A 24,731-nucleotide genomic window follows, 5' to 3' on the forward strand; every position below is an offset into this window, starting at 1 on the left:
AGAGACCGGCAGGGCGCAGCTAGAGGAAGCTGTGAGGTGGCAATAGCTTGGCCCGACGCACACACGGAGGCAAGAATCACAAGAGCAAGAGCGGAAACATGGAGCACAGCAGCAGCAGCAGCACAGCCAAGAGAAAAATCCCAGTGTTTAGAAGAGTTTAGCGTCTAGCCTCGACCTGGTCCTGGCCTGCGCACACACCATACACACCTGCAGGGGCCACACCAGTTATTCTGTTGATCGAGACCAAAGCGCGCTCGGCACTTCTTAGGAGCGCTCAGATCTGATGCCACGGCGACAGGGGGAGGGAAGCCAGCACAGAGGAAGAATAGAAACCCAAACAATGATTCAAAAATAATAAGAGAAATGAGAAGAGAAAACAAACAGTGAAACTATGAAGGCTAGCAGTCAAATCATGTCAAAGCAATTCTTAAGATTTTAGTCATACCAAAATGCATGCAAAAAAGGTCAATTATTATTCTAAAAAGGAAAACAACTGCTTGCGGTAATGTTATCTAAAGCTGCAGATAAGATTAGGTCGTCTGGGATTTCAAAAAGGCAGTGTGAGTGGAGCTAGAGCTAGTGGGTTGCTAAAAATTGCTTGGTTGTGAGTTAGCTTTAGCCAAAGGAAGGATTAAAAAGGCTGGAACCTGAAAGGGGGACTATGCCTTTTAGACCTGGCATCAAACACTTCCAGTAGCATTGGCAGAAAACGTGCCACATTAAAGCTACCACGCTAACAGCTAATCAGTGTTTGAGACCAGGCCTAGATGTTCAAAGTGCAGGCCAATCTCATGCTGGCCCATAGGAAAGGCACAAGCATAGATCAGATACTATAGAAGTCCATTAAGGAGGTTTACCCTGATATTTCACACTTTTAACATTATCTAACTGTATTTTTGTCAAACAACGATATTCCAAAATACGTTAAGCTAACTAGCATCATACCTACTACTCCTAACGCTATAACAGCAGCAGTTTAAAAAAGAAAGCAGTAATAAAAGCATATTGTATCCGTACGGAACAGTCAAAGAGGAATAATTTTACAGATCATAATAAGAAAAAGAGTAAATAAACAAGTTAGTAAAAATATTTAAATTAATGTCAAAATGTCATTAGCACCTGTAATCGGAGGGAGTGAAAGGCAAGGGTTTGGAAAATATTCTCTGTGTTCTGAAAAAAAGAACAGATAGAGAGGCCTTCAAGAAGAAATCCATCACCAAAATGAGCGCAAAATACAATGATACAAAGTTGCTCCGGTTTTCAAATCAACAATGATCAGGATATAGGAAGATATGAAGGTGGGGAAATGGATAGGTATAAATAAATAGATTTGCAAACCTCCTTAATTTGAGATGTGAGTATTCATAAAGCATGCATGAAAGCGGGCACTGGGGGGCACATGCAGTCACATACACACGCATTTCAATGTACTACACACAGTACTGTAGTAGTAATAGTAGTAACTGGAGGGCATAGGCATCTTAAAACAGGCGCTGGCAAAGTTAATGGCTTCAAGTTCTCAAAACACACATCATCACGATACGCTAAGGGGGAGAGAGAGGGTTTGGGGAGGGTCCAGCGGGGGACTGTTGTGAGGGGGGGGGGTCATGCATATTCAGTTATTATTAGCTAAGGGAAGGCTACGGGGAAATGGGAGGGGAGGGGGTTGTGGGAAGGGAGGGCGTCTGTGTTACAAGCAACACTAGCATTTAAATATTGCATCGCATTGAGTAGTACAACTATACCAAAAAAAAAACAGAGCCAGGCACAATAACGCAGGCAAAAGGAGAAAAAAACTAGCTTGACTTTTATCTGGCAACATGTCACATCTGCTTGACACATGATGGGGGTCTTCTAATATAGGAGATAATTGCAGCTCACTTACCATTGCTCTCTGCTTGCTGCTTTTCCCTTTTTCTCTTCTTCCTTTTCCCCTGTTGGTTAGCCGCCAAAAAAATAGAAAGAAAAAGAGAACAAGACACAGACAGGAACCTTAGTTATTATATTGCAGAATGCCCAAAACATAAAACAGACAACAGCATTAGTTTTTTTGCTTTTGTTTTTTGTTTTTTTCGATTCATTCAGGCTTTTTACTTTTTTGTCTCGTCTTTGCCCTGCAGTTTTGAAACAGCTACTATAGGCCAGACTTCCTCCCTCCCCTCTTCTGTCTGGTCCTTATCTACCTCTGTTGTAATGTTTTGTTTTTTTTTTTATATTGCTCTTTTCGCATTTACAAAACTTGATGCGCTACAAGTCTGCAGCTCTGCTAAGGTTTCCACTGCTCAGACGAGACTGTGATGGGATGATTAAAACGCATTAAAAAAAACAAACTATTTCCAAACATTTGTCCTGGTTGTGTTTGGGAGAAAGGATTCATTATAATTTGAAAAAATAAAAACTTACATAGTTGTCTCGTGCCGACCAGCCGGGGTAGAGCTGCATGTGGAGCTGTCGTTCTTTCCTGGCCAGTTCATAATACTTGGCCTGCTCCTCCCGCGATAGGGCATGCCACTGTGAAGGCCAAGGACACAATACAAGGGATTCTTAGTGTCTGGGAAAGCAGCCATATTTCTAGACAGTGGACTGGTTTTAAAGGACTGTAATTTTGACCCATGCGTATAAAAAGTATACTTGAGGACAAAATAACTACTACTCAAAGCTATTTAGATGTTTTAAACAGTTTGCCTTTCTGTTGAACTATTCACTTAAAGGGGATGGATTATTTAAAATAGACGTTGTTAGCCATGTTATAATCATTGGCTTTCGATGCGTTCATGTGTGTTTGAGGCTTGAGTGCTCTGAAAATTCCCATTATCACCTACCCCCTATCTCTATCCATTCCTCTGTAACTACTTGCATTTATTAAAAAAAAATCAAACTAAGGGTCAAACATGCAGTGTTCTAAAATGTCACATAACAAACAACAACAAAAACATTTAATTTAAAATCTGCTGCTTGCTCTGGTGACATGCTACTATCAGAGGACGTTCTTTGAAGTTGCTGTCGGTCACAGCCAGAAAGAATCTAATTTATTCAAGTCCCAAATCAATTTAATGTAATCTGCAAGTCAAGTATTGCAGTTCAGACGTACTATAGAGAGTTGACATGAACTAGAAACTACGTAGAATGGACAGGTGGATTTGTCATTAAAAGCTAATGTAAGTTTCATGTCAGTGTAATCTAAGTGTAATTATTGTCTTGTGCGCCTTACCCTTCGGCCCAGTATCTGGTTGATGGCGGCGCTCTCCTTCAGCGTGCACTCGGCCACCACCTTGGCTCTCATCTCCTTCATGTACAGCATGAAGGCGTTCAGAGGCTTCTTTATGTGCACCTGCTTCTTCTTCTCCTCCTCCTTCTTCGCGTCCGACTGTTTCCTGTGTGCGCAAATATAAGACAAGCTCTAATCAGTATGGTATTGTGCCTGGCATTGTAATAGAGGTGGGTGATTTATTGTAAACAAAATCATATTAAAATGTTGTGTTGATGGTGTGTTTAGAATATAAACTACATACGAATACTGTCAAAAAGCTGCCAAAAAAGTTACAGAGTGAAGAACAGAAACTTGCAGGGTAATCATTCAAACAGGGGCATGAGTATGGGTGGGCGATTTGCCAAAAAGCTGTGATTTTCTGACAGTCGGATCACAATTTCAGTTTTATTATGATTCATGTACATATTTATATTGCTGTTAAGAGGTAACAAAGGCAAACTGTTTCCTTTGAAAGTGAGTGTCTGAGTTTGAACATAGAATTACTGAATCGTGATATTATGATTTGGCCCAAAAAACTGATCGCCACAGCAATAAACTAATTTTATTTTTATCGCCATATACCCATCTACATCTAAAAATGTCAGGAAATGTGAGTATTTCCAAAGTGTACTCACGAGCTGTTGAGGGAGCTGATGTCGCTGTGTGAAGACTCCTGCTTGACGTTGGGGGTGACGATGGCTGGGTGGGGGATGCCGGTGGTGTGCAAACTGTGATGGGGGGGCACCATGTGTGGGGGGAACCTGGAGGAGAGAAGACTGTGTAAATCGTCAGAATGGACACGGGTGAAATGGGGAGATGAAGCACAAATACACAATAAGAACAATAACAAAGACACTTCAATGGATAAAGCTCAGCCCCAGTTCCCAAGTCCAGTTCAAAATCTATGTTCTGTTGCTTTACTACAGGAATGGGGCTGACCTTCAACTTGATAAATACAAGTACATGCACAGGCAAACATGCACATGAACATGGCCAAGGACAAAAGTGCTATTCAGTCTTCACTGAGTAGGCTACTTCAAGAATTTCACAATTATGACCATGACAATTAGGCCTGTCACAATATAACATTTTGAAGTATGATTTATTGTTTCTTAAAATATCATGATAAACGATAATACTGAAGATGTAAATAGACCTGTCATGATAATAAATTTAAGTGTGATATATTGCTGAAGAAAATATAGATGATAAAAGATAATACTAAAATTAATTTATGCCACTGACACAATAAGACTAAAGTAGAATTATTCTTTAAAAAAACTACATAGCTGAACGAAACGCTTTTAAGTAGTTTGTATCTATAAAGACCCACAGAAGTTATTTATTCAACCCTCGACAGCTCAGATCTAATCGTAGTATAGAAAAATAACAGAAGGTTTAGCACTTTTACAAAAAAAAAGGTCCCCACGATAATTATTGACCCCCATCTGTCATCTGTTGAACAACAAGTCGACATAGTATTTATCATGACAGGTCTATAGATGTAAAAATCCTAGTAAACTTTGTCTCAAAATAAGGTATGCTCATAAAACACGAGCTGCAACAAACAGATATAATTATAGTAGTATAGTATAGATAGTACAAAGAAATGCAAAAAGCCTAAAACTACTACATAATGATGTATGATGAATATTGACCCCTAAAAATGGTTGTTCATTCCATCATCATTTATTGAACGATAAATTGTGACAGGCCTATGCGCAATTACATGTGTAACAAAATAATCACAAAAAATACTGGGTAAAATCAGTGTATGCGATAGCTGTGATAGTGTAGTGTTTTCATGTCTAAACCATATAAAAGTATTGCATAAAAGGCTAAGCTGGTTTTATTTAGCTTTGTTACCCTCAAACTTTGAACTCAAGTGTTTATTGGTGAAAATGTTGTGTAGATCATTCTGAAAACATCTGTGCATACCTCGCAATTAGCAGCCAATGATTTCCTAATCTGATTTTGTCACCACACATGACATATTCCAGTTCACTGATGATAATTTATGGCAGAATATGTGAAAATGTGACTGATATGACGCTGGGTTCCTAGGTTTAAAGTCAGGGCTATTATCTCCAATGAAAGAATAGATTAAAATGGTCTATCAAAGTCTAGTATCACTTCAGGTATTGGCTCTCTATTTGCTTCTTCCTAGTTTTTTCTGCCAATTCAGCACTGTCAGCAGCTCTGACATTTTTATCTGCCTCCCTCTCCTCCGCTATCATCATTTCATCATCTCCACAGCTGCACACATTCAGGCCAGAACCCTTTATTTGTGAAATGGATTCAGAACGAGAGAGCAGCCAGAAGACGCCGAGGCCGCGCTGCACCCAAATGTTACGCTACAGTTTGTACCACACTAATTATTCGCCTGTGATTATTCCAACCTGCATCTGCATGTGTGTGTGTGTTTACAAAGTGCACACACATTTAAGAGAAGAGGATGAAGGAGAAAAAAGAAAGATGGAATAATTCTTTTTTTTTTTCTTTTTTTTGAAAACAGCTCATTATCTGGCTGTGTCTGGCTGCATGGCTCCGAGCCAGAATATAATGATGAGGATAAACTCGCCAGGAACAACTAGTTTCTGTTGGAGGCCATCTCAGGGGAGTGCCAGTGTGCTCCCCCCTCTCCTCTCTCTCTCCTCTCTCCCTCCTTCTCCCCTCTTCTGCCTTCATCACTGACACATTGGTGTTTGTGCCATGTCATGCGTTGATGGGGAGCTCAGGCAGCACACTGGCTGTATATATCGCCCATCATTAGGGCTGCCGCATTTCCCGTGCTCCCTGCTTCTTCCTCCTTTTCTCTCTTGTTAAAATTTCCTCTGTTCCAAGATCTATTTTTTCTACTCCTCCCCTGTCCCCTCGCCACCTCACCCCAGTCACCCTCCCTCCTCCCCTCTCTCCCTCCTCCCAGAGCGTAGCACAGGTTATGGTTTAAACATGACGGCCATCTCTTTGAAGGCATCATCTTCATCAACCATCATCAGCAGCAAAGGACCAATTTAACCGACACAGCAAAGAAGAAAAAAACTCCAATGCCCCTCCCACCACCAACCCCGGGGCTGCGACGTCTCTATCTGAAAGGTGAGGGCGTTTGGACGGACAGGAGGAAGAAGAGGAGGAGGAAGAGGAGGGGGGTCAGAAACGCAGCGAGCCCAGTGTCAGCCAGTGCCATTTAATTGCCGGTGCTAGGCAGTAGCCCGTGCGCCTGTTTAATGTATAATGATCGGGCCGGTTCGCTTCCCCTGTTCCCCGGGAAAAAGAGAGAGACGGAGGTGTGGGGGCCGTATCAAAGGGCAGGCTTAAGCAGAAGGGGCCAAAGGGGGGCTCTCATATCCTCCCACCTGTCACACCATCCCACATTATATAAGGCACCTGTGCCCAACCCCATTATCAAAATAATGTCTTTCATTTGCTCCGCTGACTACTACTACTACCTCTTTTTCTCCACGTCCTGAAACAATGTATTTTTTAACAGGACCTGGGTGTAAGGTGCTCATTGCGGGCCTTACAAGATAGCACGTCCGCTCTCTGCATCCTAATTCGGCGATACAGAAAAGAGTAGACTTGGAACAAGAATACAAGGCCAAGAATGTCTTTTTGCTTGCGATTTTCCCCGCGCCTGTTACACATCTTTGAGCTATAACAATGGTTGAAGTCTTTGAACAAAACCAACCGTCTGACAGTTGCGCTTCTCTTGAATTTTGTCAACAAATTGAAGCCTCCTCTGTCCTGTACACTCACCACTTTTTTTTCCTTTTTATTTTTTGGGAGATGTTTTAACCCTCCCCATTTTGCGGAAAGCCCTCCCTTAGCCCCCCATCTATTCAGTTATCCTAATTCAATTAAGGCCCTCATCACAGGCATTAGGTCTTCCCTGTGGCCAGTGCCCCCCTTTGCACAAGCCAGCCGGCAGATTCAATTAGCCACACTGGAAATACGATGATCACAATGTAGAGGCTGTCATTATGGGGGCAGATTAGCAATCACTTAAGGCCCAGGTTTTGGCTGTGTGCATGTTGCCAGATGCCAATGTCTGACCCCCGTGCCCCCAAAACAAGTTTGAAATTTGACACACACATAAATACAATTGAATTTAAGAGTAAGGTCATCTGAAGGGAGTCATCCATTCATTCATCTGGACTCTGCGTAAGCTCACTGCCAAACTTTATTTCAGAGCTTTAAATAATACGGCGCCCCCTACCCCTCCTCTCCGCATCTGCATGATCCATCAATGTCACGGAGGCCTAACCAGCCGCCCTCAGGAGCTGCTGTTCCAATCAGACTGTAATTAAACCAAAGCTTGGATTCGTCCCCTGACTCCAAATAAAAGTCCTAAAAGTCCCCTGCTGCAATGGCATTAAAAAGAGGGAGGAGAAACAGAGGAGAGAAGGAGAGAGGGAAGGAGGGAGGGAGGAGGAGAGGGAATGGGAGCTTGTTTGCTTTTCTGCTTTTTGGGCTGTTCTAACACCACAAATCACAGGCTTTTTAGTCACCCCCCCAAATTAATTCTCCTCGCTTTCCACACGACATATAGACAACGTGCTCCTCTCTTGGGAACAATAAGTCGTTTAGCAGGCGCTGACAAACACACACATACGCATGTATATGCAAGATGGTAACACATACAGCTTCGCCTCGCGGGTGCAATAACATCTACACTCGAGTGGGACTCTAATGGGCTAAAACCAAAGTGTCAAGGCCTCGTCTCCTATCAACTAGTCCCCTTCAAAGTGTTTTGCAGTGTTTGTTTATATGCTCAAATCTGAAGCAAGGACACGGCTCGGGCTGACATGCGGCGGGGGTAAACGTACTTCTGGGGCCTCATTAGAAAAAGATAAATATAATTAATATTTGAGCATGCGAGCTGAAGCGCCACACTGGAGGATTGGGCCTTTTGATTGTGGAGATGTGGAGAGGGAGTTCTGGTGAAGGGTCTTTTGAGTGAGAAGCTAAGCCCAGTGGCACCTATGAGCTAGCGTGTGTGGGTTTGTGTGTGTGTATGTGTATGGCAAGAGTAGCAGGCCTCACCTTGACATGGACGCGTTGACAGTCAGCGCAGTTGGGTAGGGGTGTCTGAAACCCCCTGTTGTGATTGGATAAACAGGTTGACCTTGCCTGTGAAGAGGGAGGAGAAGAAGAAAGGTGTAGAGGTAAAGATGGATGCTTGACGGACGTGCTTAGCAAAGGTACGGCCCCGTGTCTCGCGCCTGCTCCCCAACGCGGGCCTCTTTATTCTCATTTGATCAGGACAAAAATCTAGGGGATTGCAGAGCGCGGATCAAAGGCAGGGAAAACTCTGAACAATTTGAATGCCACAAATCTTGATAGCGATGGCTAATTAAATTTCATAACCCTTCGCACGGTGACGACGTAGCGGGGCCCTGTTCCTCCCCGAGCTGGAACTAGGTGTTTTGTTGTGATAATTAAAGACGAAGCGCGGTTTCCTTTAATGGAGCCATCACGCTAATTGAGGTCTACACTTCCAAAGACAAACAATAATGAATGTAAATTTATACCAAAATAAAGTGCAGCAAATCAAAGGGCGCCGTGGCTGTGCTCGGGGCCTCTTTCGGTATTTAGATCGCGGTGAGAAAACATTAAATTAACAGAGCTTAATTTGTAGCCTTTTGTCATATTAACAAGTGTTGACATGAGTTACCAAGGGAGAGCCCCCATGTGGAATTGTGGGTAAAATACGGCCAATCACAGTTCATTAATGTAATTGGACCATACAGAGACATGCAAAATAGTATGTGCCACGGAGTTGGAAGTTGGGGTTGGCGCGGGTCGGGGGAGCTCTGGTGGGCTTCATAGGTTCAGGAGTAAAGATGAAGTTAAACACTGGGTTAGACAGGTGCAGACAGGTGACCCACTCTAGAGACCAGCGCTAGACAGATCAGGTTTACGTGGGCTGAGTGTTACGTGGACTAAAGGCACCTTGACGCTAGCGTTTGAGCAATAGCTGGATATCTTGTTCATTTTCAGTTCAGAAAGTTGAGAGGTAAAGTTTGACCATCTTCAAATCGAGGTGCACATGATCAAAACAACTAATTGAAGCACTAATAATATGAATTTCACAATAGCTCTTAATGGTCAGATGCATTATGTAACTTTTCTGATGAAGGGTCCGCTGCCTGCTTGTCTCCATGTAATTGTATTGCTTGGATAGATATGTTAATGCCATACTGTGAAACATTCCAGGCTAAGAAATAAAAGTCGAAAAGTTGATACATACTGAACCTGAAGTAATGTAGAGAGTAATAGAGGCTACAACATCTATGATAAGTAAATTGGTAAAGCAGATACTGTATATAATGGTGGTGGTAAACACGTGTAACTGTATTACATAAATTATACAAATAGAATAGATTCTGTAGTACTTGGTTCATTGATTCTCAGCCGGTATAGTTTGCTTATAGGTGCCAATTTTGTGAGACTGTACAGATGTTTTTTATTTATCAAATATTTTAGTCAAATCAATGAACCTTGAGTAAACAAACTGACCGCACCAGCTGAAAACCACTGACCTATATCATAAACAATTGATAACAAACATGCAATTCTGCGCAGTGACATACTCCAACTCCCCAACTCATTGAAAAAGAGTAATAGAAGGTTTTGCTTACTGTGGTACTAACCAGCCCAGCGGATGGGGGATTTGGCCGACTGTGCCTGGTGACAGTGGGTAATAAGGAGATATATCTGGAGGGTGTGGAGGCCTCGGGATCCCTGTGAAACGGGTGACACAGAGAAGGGAGGAGGTGGACAGAAATGGAGAAGGCAGAGGGGGAAAAAGAAGCAAATCTTTGTCAGCACCAGGTCGGCCTTTTGTGGAGAAATGCACAAGTGAATGAGGGATACATCAGAGGAGGAGAAAGAGGGAGCTAGAGTGTACACAAATCACACATTTTGATCAAAGGTAGACAAGCAGTGTGTAGCTAAAGGTGAATGGGAAAAACACCAACGTGATTCTTGTCATATTTGTCTCAACTAAATCAAATTAACAGAACAGAAAATGGATGAGGTTATGACAAAACATTAAGGTTGATGTGTGATTGTAGATACTGGTTCTGTGTAGGAAAATGTAAATACACCATTGCAATGACTACTGACATTTTTTGTTTCGTTTTTTGACAACCTGATTCAGAGATTATTTTTAAAATCTCAAAAGGGGATAATAATCAAAACTGAAAGTGGTAAAAACCTTAACTATGAAAAGACTTCTAAACTAAACATTTTAGTTTCTGACACCTTAGTTTCATTAAAGCTCTGACAAGGCTTTTGTCTAGTTCAGCCTGCTTATATACTGTGGGCCCAACAAGCTGCTCTGCCTTGATGTGTTCAAACCTAAAGTACAAATTTATATAGACTGTAAGAACCATACAATTTCAAAGCAATACTTTTTCCCATCATAGTTGCGGACAGCTCAGATGCAGCAGGTGGTACTGTTCTAAACTCATTGGTGGATCTGATTCAGCAGAAACAGCAGCGGTGCCTTGTGTTTGTTATCCCCCACAGGTAAATAGTGACAGAGATGTCCAATTTGAGGACAGCACTAGTTGAGGGCAGCGCCAAACAATCACAGCGTCCACCATGTTGCCTTTACTTTCGGTGGCAGGTGACAGGCACAGAACCGGCATCAGCGAGACGTCCCCCGAATCGATGATTTGAAAAGGTCTAGATGTGTAAAAATAACTTCTTTCTTTTTCTCGTGACAAACTTGAGACTAGAAAAATGGGCAAAAGAACGCAGCGGGGAAGTGTGCGTACCTAAAAGAGTGAGATTTGGAGAGGGACGGTTGTGTATGATGCTTGGCTTGCCTGAGCACATGCTGGAGATATTTTGGCTATTTTAGTGCCAGCATAGCTCAAGGAAAACTGGAACAGTGTTTGTAATCTGAATTTGGAAGGAATCGATGGTTACACCCAAGATCTGCAACTGATCAGGGCCGTGAAGGGAACTAGCTAGGTGCTTTTAGAAGTGAAGTTCAAGTTTAACATCATAAGTATTGAATTAAAAATACTTGATATACTTTACTCGTTGATCTAATGTATCTGCACCTTCACCTTAGTGTCAAATGGTTAGACATATTATTGTTTCGGGGGTGTTTAGAACCAAAGTATAACATATGTTGATTGTTATGTTACATTTTGTTCCAGCCACAATATCGATCTATAATGTCTTAATACTAGACCAGACATTGATTTCCTATTCAAAAGTGAAAGGCTTCGTCATAATGGGCTAAACTGTAATAAAAAACGGAGACTTATTGTTAAAAATAGATGTGACATTTTTGAAGGGGACATGGGATAGGTGAAAACTGAAATTTTCTGAGACAAGGACAATATATAATGACTCAAACATGCGTGACTCAATCAAAATACAACTTTGATTAGGGGAAACTGGTATAACATGGTTAAAAGCTCATAAATGTTGATTGTTCATAACATGTCCCCTTTAATATTAGAGTCAGTGTTAGTTAGTAGTGTCATAGTTACATTGCCCTATGCCCCCTTTGTCCCTGTTATAATTGATCTTACAAATGGGTATTAATGGCTTCAGTAGTGCTAGTAATGGAAGTAGTATTGGTGCCAAGTTGCCATGGCAGTACCACTTCTGTTTTTTACTTAAATCAAAGTCCTACTCTAGTACAAATCTGTTGCAAATTGTGATACTTTCACTTTTACATTTCTGCAGCGTTTAGCTTGAGGTTCTCCAACAGCTGTAACCTCTGACTTATCCCAGAACAAAAGGAAAGTGTATTAAAAGCCAACATTATCCCATCGCCACCCAGTGCACGAGACCTAATACTGCTCATTAATTAATTAAATACTGAGCCCAATTAAGCAGCCCCCATTAAGCACTACATTAAACAGCAGCTGGCACTTTGTTCCCCCTTTGTACGGGCCATCATAATAGACCAACATTATTACCTAAAACGCAGTCAAACCCACCAGAGAGATGAATGAAAAGCATGGAATTACCGCTTTAAATGCACCTGAATACATGGAGTGAATGAGATTTTTGCAGAAATGAATCAAATTGTCAAAAACTGTATCATTATTTTGGTAAAAATCTTGGTAAGTTCAAAAGTTTTTTTTAGATCTACAGTTGCAGTGTCAGTGCTGATAAGATTCTGGCAGGAAGCATTGCGGTCATGAGATACTGTGGTTACACGCTAAATTCCACAGTTCATGCTGGGTTTGACAGACACTTATCGGGTTATTAATAATGAGGAAAATACATAAATATTACCAGAGTCTGGAACAACTGGCACCATATGGGAATTCAAAATGTTTGTATCTCCAAACTGTTTTCTGCATTTAGGTTACAATTAGCCATCTTTACACGCCAGGTGGTAAGTTTGTTGTTGTCATTTTTAAGAGAACTTGGCAACCAAAAAAAGAAAAAGTTTACTTTTGGTTCTACATACAAATTTATGGATACGTATTTATGTACAATTGCAAGATAAGGTCAATGATAATGACTTTAAATTCAAATCAGTTTCTGCTGTATTGGTAGTTAAAATATATAGGTACTTTGAAAGCTTCATGTTTGTGGAAAATAAGAATACACCGTGTATAGTTTTAATTGTGAAACAGATTAATAAGGATCAATCAAACTGTATACATTCAATAGTAGTTGTAGGGCGCATACCTGTTTTGGGGTCCACGTCTGTCTGTAGGTGTGGAGGGGGGTTGCCTGGTGTGAAGTGCTCATTGCTGTAGGTGATCAGAGGCGTGAGGGGATGCACGTGGTGAGGGTGCTGTACCACAGGAACTTTATTCGACTGCAACAGAGACAAAAGACAACAGACCAGCGTGTTAATGACATTTATGATGAAGGCTTTGAGACTGCAGGAGCCTACCACACGCTCACAGCCGTGTCTGAAGAGGGGGGCTATCAAGTTCTGACTTCTCCTAGAGGCGCCAAACCACGAAGCCACAGCGAAAATAGTGCGGTTTGTAATTAAAAACACTACTTGTGGTGTCGCCGTGGAATTCGGTAATACAATCTAAGAGGCTCTGGGGGCGTTTGCCAGTTCACATTTAGGCCGAGAGTGAGATGAAGATCTCTTAACCGCGCTTTGCAGCAAGTAATCGATCATCTGTAAACCACACAAATCAAGCCAGCGCGTGTAAATCTGCAGTCATTAGTAGCTCCAGTTCTCTCGCCTGGTCTTCCTCCTGCGTTTTCTCCCTGGGGGGCTCTTGGTTCATGGCGGGTTAGGGGCGTATTGTAATAAAAGGGTGAGCAAGAGTAGGAGGTGGAGCTAAAAATCCATTTCTGCATTTTTGCCAAATTAGTTTTAGCTATGTAATCTTCTTTTTGTGCTGCTAAGTGGCGCACGCAGACCCCGCTTTTTTTTTCAATTACCACAAAGATTACAGTGGAGCTTGCCTTTGGGGCCCTCAAAACCAGCCCGGGACAGAATACACACACAAGCCCCCCTTCCAAATACCAGATAACCAGATTAGAGCTAGGCTAGTGGCTGCAGAAGCTCCTTATCCTAGCCCTTAGCAGTCAAAGAAGCAGCACTAATCAGGCTTATCATAACATGACGCTTTCAGAGCTAGCTCGCCTGCGTACGCGCCCGGCTCAGAGGCCACACATCCTCATTAGCGACTCGAACCCAAATGCGAAGAAATAGAAGAAAAAATGCTCCGCTGTGGCACCCGACTTTGAAAAACACTAATAAGACTAGATGTTGGCAGGGGAGGAGCGGGGGCTTGGTTTACGCGATGCTCATTGACAATACAAATGCAAAACTAGCGAGCCCAAGGGCGACTTTTAGACAAATGTGGGCCGAACTAGAGACATAATGATTTACTTAATAAGGGGCCCGTTTGAGATCCTAATACACCCATCCTCCATTCAAGACTGTTAGCTCTTTTGGCTAACGTGGACCCATATAGTATAGACTTCTTTCTGATGGAGGTTGCATGGAGCAGGAAGAGAAGAGAGGAGTGAGGGGGTGGTGTATGGGGGTGTGGGGGGGCATTCCCTATTGCCATGGTCCCAATGAAAGATTAATGAACCCCAGCAGAACTCCGGGGAGGCACTGGGACTCCTGGGACCCATTCACAGCCCTGAGCTGAAAAGGCAGAAGAGAGAGAGTGAGGGAGCGTGCATAGCGTCAAGGCAAAGGGGGGTTGGAATAAGATTCATAAAGAAGAAACCAAGATGCTATTCTCATGATGTGGAAAAATAACATTTGTAAATAAAAAAACACAGTCCGGTCAAAGAGGTTACGCCATATAACCCTATCTAGTGGCCTATCTTCACCTCCTAACCTCGCACTCCATTCCTCCCTCGGGTAATGATGTGAAAGAATGTTGTCAATTCTTCATCAGTCTTTGGGCACTGAAAAGCCTGCAGTGGTCATTTAAATAAGGCCTTTTGTCCAGCAGGCCTGCACCATTCAGAAGGCAGTTCAAAATGCCCCTCCAGTGAGTGCACATTTAGATGGAGGGTGTTACAAAGGGCTGAGGGGCAGAGGAGAGGCAGCCAGAAGCCAATGTATTTACATCATTGGCACTTCTGGGCTGCTGTGGAGGCCAGACGAAGGCCCATGGCAACAGGCTATAGGGACATCGTGAGTTAAGCTAGGTATGTTATCAACGCAAATAACTGTTATGTAATAGTCATCCGAGCAGTTAGATGTATGGGTTGAGATCTTAAAATGAATGTTCGCATCACTTAACTGACCATACTCTGCCATTTATTAAAAAAAAAAAAAAAGTGAAAAGTGCAAGTTAATACAAGTTAATGTTCTTTATTAAATTGAAATACATTTAGCCTAGGTAATATATGAAGATTTTGAGATTGTGCAATTTATGTCTTTGAAGCAACACTCGTCTTTTTCTTGGCTTGGGAGTAAAACTAAGTACTAAGGTTATGGAAAAAAACAAGAAAAACATTCCTTTGAATCCAATCATATTGAAATCCAAAAGATGTATTCCAAATTGAATCAGGGACCAAATCATTATAATCCAAATAAAAGATTCACACCCTAGTGCACTTGCTTGTGGCCTTTTGTGACTAGACAAGGATCAGCAATTTCAATGGTAAAGGTGTAAGTAAATAAGAAAGTACAAGCAGGTGTCATTGTGTCCTCAGCATGACCATATTGTCAATAGACAGTTACAGGGAGCATACAGACTGACCGCTGGCTGTTCCAACTTCACTAGAGAAACAAAGGCAGTCGACGTGGGTGGCTTCAGTGCGCCCCTTTTAGTGCCACAAAAGCCAGGGGACAAGAAAGCTTCCTGCCATGACACCCCTGCTGGCTCTATCCTTACATTACTGCATATAAAACAACAAGCAACAATCCGGTAAAGCCTGTGAAGTCCATATTGTCTTTTAAAGCTGTGATGAGAGACTCCAAATGAAAAAATAAAAAATAGGAACTTGAGTTGGACCTGAGTGAACACAGGACACATAGGGAGGCCGCTGCTGAGGCCAGTGTTGTGAAGTCAAGTGGAGGCAAAGAATAAAACGCACAGAGCTTTTTATTGATAATGCCACGGCTCGTTTGTCAGCACTTTTGTTCTTACGGTTTAAGCTATAACGGGAACAAAGAGTAGAAATATAGTGAATTTTAGCACAGTAATATTATAATGACTACGAATAGCAATCAAAGACATATATACTATAAAGTCAGTTTAAGTCAGGTCACCAGAACACATTAAAGCTGCAGTGCAGGTTTTTAAAGACATAGATGGTTTATGCCTGTCATAAGACTAGATACACATGTTTATTAAGGATTTGGCACAATCATCAAATTGCAAAAGCTGTTTTAGATAATAGAATGTTCCCTGCAAAGAAGAAAATATCCTATTTTTATAGAAAAAAAAACAACTTGTAACTGACTGTAGTTTCAGTCTCTTCAAACATTTTCTGCAATTCATGAGATTCTTGTATTGGTTTATCAGTTTATATTCCAGCCGTTTACAATGTTTTCAACAGAATCCTACTTTTTAATATCACAAATCTAACCACAATCGCAATATTTTTTTTTTTTTTTTTTTTCAGAATTCACCCTATATAGCATGTGTTGTGAATTTCTTAAATTTTCCTAAAAGAACTTTTCATATTTGAAGCCAGTAAAGTGCACAGTCCTCACTTTCCCTAATGTGCCCTCAGAGCTTTTGGACTACTGAATAAGCTGCTTTAGTCCTCCGTTAGTCCCATTCAGAAGGGAGGGGGCACGACCACAGTGACAGCGGGACACAGCCACACAAAGAATAGACAGGGGCTGCACACTGCTCCGAAAAGGGGGGCGAGAGAGGCCGGACAGGAAAAAGCTGTTGGCCTTGCATTTCCGCCTGGTGGCACCTCGCAGGGCCAATTTGGGGCCTAAATGTGAAGGTGCTGACCCCACAGGCCTCGGGGGGCTCGGACTGCTCTCTGCTTTATGTCATGATATGATGAGTTGTCACAACAGCTCGCGGGGCGCTAATGAGGCTAGGGCAGGAGGAAGGAGACGAGGGTAGGAGGTAGGAGGCGAGGAGGGAGGAGGCGAGGAGGTTAAGGAAGCACACACAGAGCAGGAGATGTGGGGATGACAGTGGAGTGATGGATCGGGCTCCTAGCAGCTCTCTGGATTCCAAAGCAAGCAGAAAATGTTGCCAGAGCCTCTCTCAACGTGCAAGTGGCAGAAGTCCAAAGAGGGGAACAAAAGGGAGAGTCTACAGCTGATGAGAATTTTTGTATTTGATTACAGCAAAACAAAGTAAAAAGTGTGGCAATGAAAACTTGTAATTCTGTATTGTTGGTCCTAGATTATGAAACGAGCTTCATCCGTACCTTAAACAAGCTAATTCACTTTTAAAATTGTTCCTTAAAACAAATTTGGTTTGTAACTAGTTCGAGGCCATAGTGTTTACTGTTTCAATAATTGTAGTCCTTGACTGTTTTACTCTTTACTCTGTTAAGTTTTATGTTCGTGTACAGGACTTTGGTCAGTTTTATTGTTTCTAATAGAGCTTTATAAATAAACTTGATATGGATTCTAGGCTAGGAATGCATACCACTGAGCTATCGAGCGTGCCATCCAGGTCAAAGATCAACTTCTAGCAAGGAAATCGAAATGAAAAACTTGTACAAATCACATTCAAACAGATCATCTCAGGGAGTACTCAGATAAGCACCAAAACACAATCCGACAAATTAACGCCTTATCTCACCCTGCTAATTAAAACACAGGCAAATTATATATTTCTTGGTTAATGAAGAAGAAAGGACTTTACAGTATTGAGAATCTGGGGATTGTGGGAAAAAGGGAGGAGATCTGGGGGTGTTGATCAGTTTTCCTCTCTCTCGGAGGGCGCTGGGGGCTCTCAAGACCCTGCTATATTTAAAAGTTAATCTATTCACTTTGCTGCAGTGACATGCCGACTGCTTGATCAGAGCGTTGAACAAAAATATTATGTGGGCCAAAGCCTTTGCCTCCCCTTCCTCCTTCTCGCCGCTCAAGTCGTCACCGCTTATTTTCAGCTTCCATCTTTGATATTCAGCACATCAAATGGAATGGCAAAAAGGACATGTCAGGGCTAAATAAAAGTACGCACAAATAGCTTAAATATGAAGTGGTGTTTGGTAAGCGCTGTTGTATTCTGTAAAGATTTAGATGCGTGTTGAAGTCTTTTTTTTTCACCCCTTTGCCTTGGCCCTTTCAGTATAAACAGACTCTTGAGCGCTGCTACCTGAGTTAAAGGGTCTTTCTCTAAGAGGTGATATTGTATCGCGGTGTTAAGAGCCGGCGTGAATTCTGCCTTTTGAAATGCAATCAGCTCCTCACAATTTCAGTTGAAAGCCAAGGCAATTAAGAATTTGAATTGGGTGGCAACATTTACAAAGGGATATGGTAATGCGCAAGGTTATTGAAAATCTTACTTTACATGTCATGGTTTTGCATGAGTTTTGATCAAATAAGGTTTTAATAAAAATTCACCTCAAGAGAGAAAATGCCCCTTTCAAAACTTAATTTAGTGGCGTCTTTTGAGAGATTTCAAAGATTCCAATTAGATTCGAGTGCAGAAATGGTTATTGTAGACACATTTACCTTACATAATACTGTCAGACTTAACAACTGCGCAGATGAGCAGAGGCCATGAACACAAAAGTACACATACAAACTACAAAGTGATCCAACAACTTGTCATGGTAGAATCAAACTCTATACCAAGAAATGTATATTACAGGGATAAAACACTCTTTTCTCTCAGGTCAAGTTCACTAGCATTTGTTATTAGCTGGATTGTGAAAAGAGGAATAGTAAAATACAGTCAAAATAAATATGTTGTTCCTTGTAACTTCTTCTTCTTTTCAATACAACTAACAAAATTTCTACTAAAGAAAAAAAAAAGGCAAAAAAGTCTAATTAACAATGATCTCAGGATTGTACATTCTTCCAACCAGCTCTTTAATCAGTAAAAATGAAACTTTGATTACAGCCAAACAATTATTCAAATGTAAAATGACTGAAATATTTACGAACGGTTAAATGAAAAGTGACAAACACACAAATACTGTACATAAAAAGATACCCCTAAATGACCCTTACACGTGGCTATTACAAATATTATTATTCAAACAAGCCTGTGATGCCTTCTCTTTGAATCTGCCCCTGTCCAAAAGGCCTTCAGCTGTTTCATACATTATTCACTGGGAATAGGAAAGTTCAAATTTTGTTTCACGAATATCATGGCCTACATAACTGTGATGAACAATAATAGCACAATAATTACGAAAATGTCTGAGTGTTTAAAAATGTTATGGATATAAGTCTTCACATTATATATTATGAGTGAGTTCCATGTTAAATAACTATTATAAAATTGTTAAAAGTTAAAACAACAATGATGGAAAAAAAAAACAAACAACTTTTTCCTGAACATTCCGGTGATAGAAGGACGATTATCAAAATTTTAAAAATGTCCCACTGTTTCCTATCCCATCTGTATTACTCACCCAGTTGCTGAGATTGAGATGCCAGCATCCCACCTGTTGTAGCAGAGACAGTCCCGGGCCCATCCCCAGTCCTGCTTTAGCCCCCTCGCTCTCCTCCAAGATCTCCTCCAGCACCTCCTCCTCCCCCTGCTCCTCTGCCCCCGTTGAGGCACTGTCCCGCGGATACATCACCCGTCCTCAAAATGCTCTGCTTCGTAGGGTCTCGCTGGTCCTTCCTTTAGCATGTGTTTAGCCCGCTTTAGCCGCCATTGTCCCCTTGAACTCTGGGTTGAGGCCTAGTAGTAGTAGTAGTAGTATCCTCAAGCAGTCACTACCAGCGCAGTGCCTGTGCTCCCCTCCCACCCATTCTTCAAAAAAATCCTGCTTGGTGGAGGGCAGCCATATCTTCGGCTCCTCTGCTCTAGTCAAAAGTTGTGAAGATGGTTGTGACAAGACGTACACAAGAAGGATGCGCCGGGCAGAAGGAAAAATTATTGCAGTGTGCCGCCTTCTCAGTACTGCTTCCCACCAGCAATACTGCGCAAAAAATATATGCTTCTCACAAACAGACAGAGAAAAAAAGGCGAGATATTACCCAAATCCCAGCTGTACGTCGGGCTGTGTATGCCTTTCTTAAGAGTGTGTGTGTATATGTGTGTGTGTGGGCTCGGCTCTGCCTCCAGGATGCCCAGAGAAGAACTGGCAGCTTGAAAAGCTCTGGCTACAAGGTAAAGGAGACAAAGAGGAGAGAGCAGCATGGAGAGGGAGAGAGAGATCTGGTGGAAAACGGGAAAAAAGGAACAAGACACAACAACATCCACAAAGGGAGGGCAGGCGCAGCAAAGTGTGGCCAACAGTAGTGACAGTCCGCTCCTCACACACTTTTTGTTCCGGGGGGAGAGAGAGTGTGGCTCTGACATGGACGTGGCACCTCTCGTCGCCATCCTTTGGAGTTTTTTTTTCTCTTTCTAAACAATCGCTCGCAGAAGAATCCTACACACTCCTCCATTCAAGGTTCATGTGAACAAGGCCTAGAGCAGCTCCCTCCTCTCAGGACCAGCACTCTTCAAGTCTCGCCTTTGTCAGAAAGTCAAACGCTCACATTCACGTGGTCAACACTTCCTCTTTTAGATAAAAGACAAAAAGCAAATTCCACATATCTCCTGGCCGCGATTTGAACAAAGATGGAGGTGAATTCCTCTAGACTCTTGTGATCTGACTTTTAAAGGCAGGTTTTTTTGTACACAAGCACACAGAACATAAATATTTCAATCTGAATTTGGATTCAAAATTTTGCTATTTTTTACTCGGTTGAAAGAATGTTATTTCTAATTTTGCATTCTACCGACAGATATTTAATTTAGGAAATGCTCATTTAAATAACAATTTGATTTTAAACAGACCAAAATAATAATGAAAATCTCTACATTAATAAAACATAATCATTTACTTTAACATCATTTTCTTGACTCATTAAAAATGACTTGACTCGTCTTGAATAAAAATCCTGACACGTTTCCCACTGAGGCTCGTCTCTTGGATTTGTTCGTTCTTCTAATTAACTGGACGTGTCATCCTTAGATTATCTCTCATAACCTCTAACTACCTAAACCTGACTAATGACCATGACAAATGAAATATTTATGGAATACATTACGCGCACGTCGCCCCGGTAACACGTGTTCTACGGATGTAAAATGTGACGAGGTTCAGTGGCCACACAAAATAATGAAAAGTAATTAGGCGTAAAACATATTTGCACAAAAAAATCCTGCATTATTTTTTCAAGCCAGGAGTTATATTTTTTTGAGAGCGCGCGGTCGCAGCGGCCTGGAGAATCCTGAGGCCCTGGGAGCAAAACAAAAGCCCGGGGAATGTCCTTTACACAGTTTGGGACAATAGCAGCGGTGCGGGACAAGGCAGCGGCTAATTGGCTGCCCTCCCTCCATTCAGATGCCCCGCCACGCTCCTGCCACCTCCTTTTGTCCTGGGACCACTTCGCCGAGTAAACTGCTAGGGCACCGCAACTGACGGACAGCTCGCCATCACCAGTGCGACAATAGCATCAACAACACAATAAAAAGTGAGGGGAAAAAAAACGTGCAATGTCAAAAAATATACACACAAGACCAAAAATTATGTACCCAAATTTAAGAATTAAAAAAAATATAAAAAAGAATACTTATAAAATGTAAGAGTTTTCAGAAATTTTAGTCATAATATTAAAACAAAAAATAATACAAAACACACTAAAAATATTAGAATAAAAAATATTAAAAGAAAGAATACATTTGTGCTAAACACAAACACAAGAACACAAGCTCTTTCACTGCCTCACATTTACATGCAAATCTGACATTTCATATTTCAAAATTTCTTCTAAATAAAAATCTAATTTACAAATCAACTTGCATGTAAGTGATTTTTAGTGGCAATAAATTCTGTGTGTGTTTATCTGCATGGCTCTCCATAATGGAGCCCTGTCAGGCTGTCAGGACAAAGCAATCAAACAGCGTCTTTCATTACCCAAATTGTCAATGTGTCACTTAGCCACATAAGTGTTATAAATTGCTAAACACAGCAGAGGAGGCAAAAAAAAAATCAATAACAAAATGCAGAAATATTTCAATAAAAACACAGCAAAAAATTAAAATTAATCAAATTAAAATGATAAAAAGTCTTACCATTTAAAAGAGCTGTAATAGGGATGCTGCTCGGTTCCTGGTTAAAACAAGCATGCTGGCACTCTCCGTAGTGCACAGACTTCAAGCAGACTCCCACCACCATGTCAGCAACTATTCCACTGGGGGGCAGCACCTCCTTCTAACCGCAGCCTGCACGGCGGACGGTGGGCTCAGCCGATATGCAGCGACCGGCCCGGGAATCACTGGAAGAAGAAGGACTTGTGCCGACTTCTTCTACCCTCCATCCGGCTGGAGACGCAGGGGAGCGAATGGTGCTTTCTGGGATACCCTCCGCTAGACGATCCCCCCTCTGCGCCCCTACTACGAGCCCTTTTGTGTCCATCTCTTTTTCTTTTGATAAGTTGAAGGCGAGAGGGGAGAGAGCGCGCCGGGCTTTCATTCGCGGGACATAAAGGTAAAAGCGGAGTGCGTATAGCGTCTACGAGTTGCCCCTAACTTGGCTAAAAATCTCAACACAGCGAGTCGTCTCTCGTCATGTCCTTAATCCCCCTGAAACTTAGCTACGCTCCATTCAAGTGCGAGTCACACTAAATTAAATACAAAATCAAAAACACAAACGCCTGGTGGAAAAAACTGTCAGGGAGCAAGGGAGAAGAAGAAGCCCAGAAAACACGCTTCGATCCTGGGCAGAGCGATCAGGTTTGCCCCTCCACGCTTTTGCCTCATCGGTGGATTTTTTGATGCTCCAAAAAATCAAATCCAGGAAAAGAGAAAAAAGGAAAAATATTTATCAGCAAAAAACGCTTGTCATAGCAGCGCAGCTTTTTCCAAATCCAACTTTCAAGCCTCAACTCTCTCTACTGAAAAGGCTACAAGCAACTCCAAAGTAAGACCTGCCAGACACCAACAAACCAACGTTGAGCTAAGTTAAAACAATAGCAAAAATACCAATAAATGATACAAGCGCTGTAAGGTTTTCATGAGAGCTGGCAATAGAAAATTCACGCCGGCCAACTGGTGGCTTGAAGAGAGGAAGCCCACTCTTAAAGCCGTGATCCGAGCATCCACTAAACCACCGCTGTGAGCCTTTTAACCACAACAGAAAAAAATGACTATTGATCTTCAAATGGCGATAATTGAAAAGATCAAAAAGATTAAACAAAAAAAATCAAGAATGCTGACTTACCATGTTGTGCTCCTTTTTGTTGAAAGTTTTTTTTTGTTTAAAAAAATATTTGCTCAAAGATGCAGCATTGGAGGTGTCAAATTTTTGTAGCCGTCTTCTGATCGTATTACTTCCACAGTGCTGGTTTCCAATGCGTCTGAACTTTTTCCCTTTCTCTTTTATTTTGTTTGTGGTACCTAGCCTTTTTTTCCCCTGCTTAAGACTTAAAAAGCCTCAGCTCAGCAAAGCAGCACAAATTATCTTGCCACCTTGCTCAGCTCTGATGCTTTGGCCGCTAACTTTGGAAGGCCCTTTACTACTGCATCAAAATTAGCATTGTCAAAGCAGTTAATGAATATTAATATTGTATTTGTCATTGGAGCTGGCCCATTGCTGAACTCCAAGTCATCCATCAGGGACAAGATTAAGCACACAATTATTTCTGACTGACAGGGACCAAATCTGCAAGATTTTTTTTCTCCAACAATTTAAAGAAAAAGACACAACATCATCTTAAGGTACCTCCCATGAGAGCAGACAAGATTAATACACTTTTAATGAAGCAAGATTTCATGGTGCACGAACAGCGGGAACTGCCAGAAAAAAAGGAATTTTAAATAATTTTCTTGTAATTTTAACAGTTTTTTCAGACAAAAAATTACAAACTATGACTAATTCGGACAACCGCTCACGGAATGCAATTCAAAGAGCATCATCCTTTTAAGATTACACAGAATTTCACTGCTTTTTCTTTCACAAGGATATGGATTTTCACCTTTCTCAGCGCACACAGAATAAGATGTAGACGCACCACGTTTGAGAGGCACTGGCACTAAATTTAACATGAAACATTCATTAAAATCCTGGACCTCCAGCGCAGCACGCGGAGCCCAGCGGAGCCCAGCGGAGCCCAGCGGAGCCCAGCAGAGCCCAGCGGAACGGCGAGTGGAGGACCACACAGAGCCCACACACAGCCTGATGCCGAGGAAGACGCCTCGCACCTCATCGCCTCTCATCTGTCACAGCTCTTATTCTCTCCAACAAAACAGCAGAGAACGCTCGGTACACAGCGTTTGACACACTAAATATGTGCCACAACCAGACAACCCTACCTGCACCTGTCTTTAAAAATTAAGCAGATGACACTCGTGTGCTTTTCTCTGCGTTCCCTCAACATCACAGTGTTTTACACATTATTTCAACAGAAAGCATTTTCCACATTATTTAAGACAAAAATAATAATATTTTTTTTTTTCATAAAAAAAATAAATAAATAAATAAAAAAAACTTTTTTTTTTTTTCTTCTGCTAAACTGCCGGGCAGCGGTTTGGACTAAAACATCAGCACACACAGCCTTTCACAGCCACTTTAAAACTCATTTTCACTTGCACTTTTCACAGCAGAATAAATACAAACAAAAGTGTTGGGGATTTGTACGAGCTGGCAGATGTGAGAGAGCGGTAAGACTGGCTGTGAAGAGGTGACACTGCAGGAGCTCCAGGCTCTGCTCCGGCCTGGGCCTTAATGCCATTAGCTCCCCTCAGATGAACACTCTAAATCAGCCTTTTGTTCCTGAGGAGCCGCTGGGCCCAGCGCGGAGCTGCCACCTCCACGGCTCATACAGATGGTCTTTTACAAACCAACAGCACGCTTAAGAATACACTTTCTTTAAAACTACAAGTACAAAGCCCACGGCAATGTC

General features: G+C 41.8%; 1 protein-coding gene across 19 annotated transcripts in view; it reads right to left on the reverse strand.

The window, feature by feature from the left end:
- tcf7l2 (transcription factor 7 like 2) overlaps positions 1-24,731 on the reverse strand; it is an 85,721-nt gene that overhangs the window by 5,757 nt on the left and 55,233 nt on the right. For 3 of the 19 annotated variants that reach the window (XM_055229311.1, XM_055229320.1, XM_033984790.2), the window contains 9 exons: positions 12,923-13,055; positions 9,892-9,994; positions 8,294-8,380; positions 3,886-4,026; positions 3,212-3,374; positions 2,404-2,511; positions 1,886-1,934; positions 1,120-1,170; positions 208-280 (listed from right to left, as the gene is read on the reverse strand). In XM_055229311.1, the coding sequence (XP_055085286.1) occupies positions 208-280; positions 1,120-1,170; positions 1,886-1,934; positions 2,404-2,511; positions 3,212-3,374; positions 3,886-4,026; positions 8,294-8,380; positions 9,892-9,994; positions 12,923-13,055 (908 nt within the window). Of the gene's footprint in view, positions 1-207; positions 281-1,119; positions 1,171-1,885; positions 1,949-2,402; positions 2,512-3,211; positions 3,375-3,885; positions 4,027-8,293; positions 8,381-9,891; positions 9,995-12,922; positions 13,056-24,731 lie in introns of all 19 variants that reach the window. The other 16 variants (XM_055229310.1, XM_055229325.1, XM_055229326.1 and 13 more) reach the window with 11 other exon arrangements.

The sequence above is a fragment of the Periophthalmus magnuspinnatus genome, chromosome 19 (assembly GCF_009829125.3).
Source record: "Periophthalmus magnuspinnatus isolate fPerMag1 chromosome 19, fPerMag1.2.pri, whole genome shotgun sequence".
Taxonomy (NCBI): domain Eukaryota; kingdom Metazoa; phylum Chordata; class Actinopteri; order Gobiiformes; family Gobiidae; genus Periophthalmus; species Periophthalmus magnuspinnatus.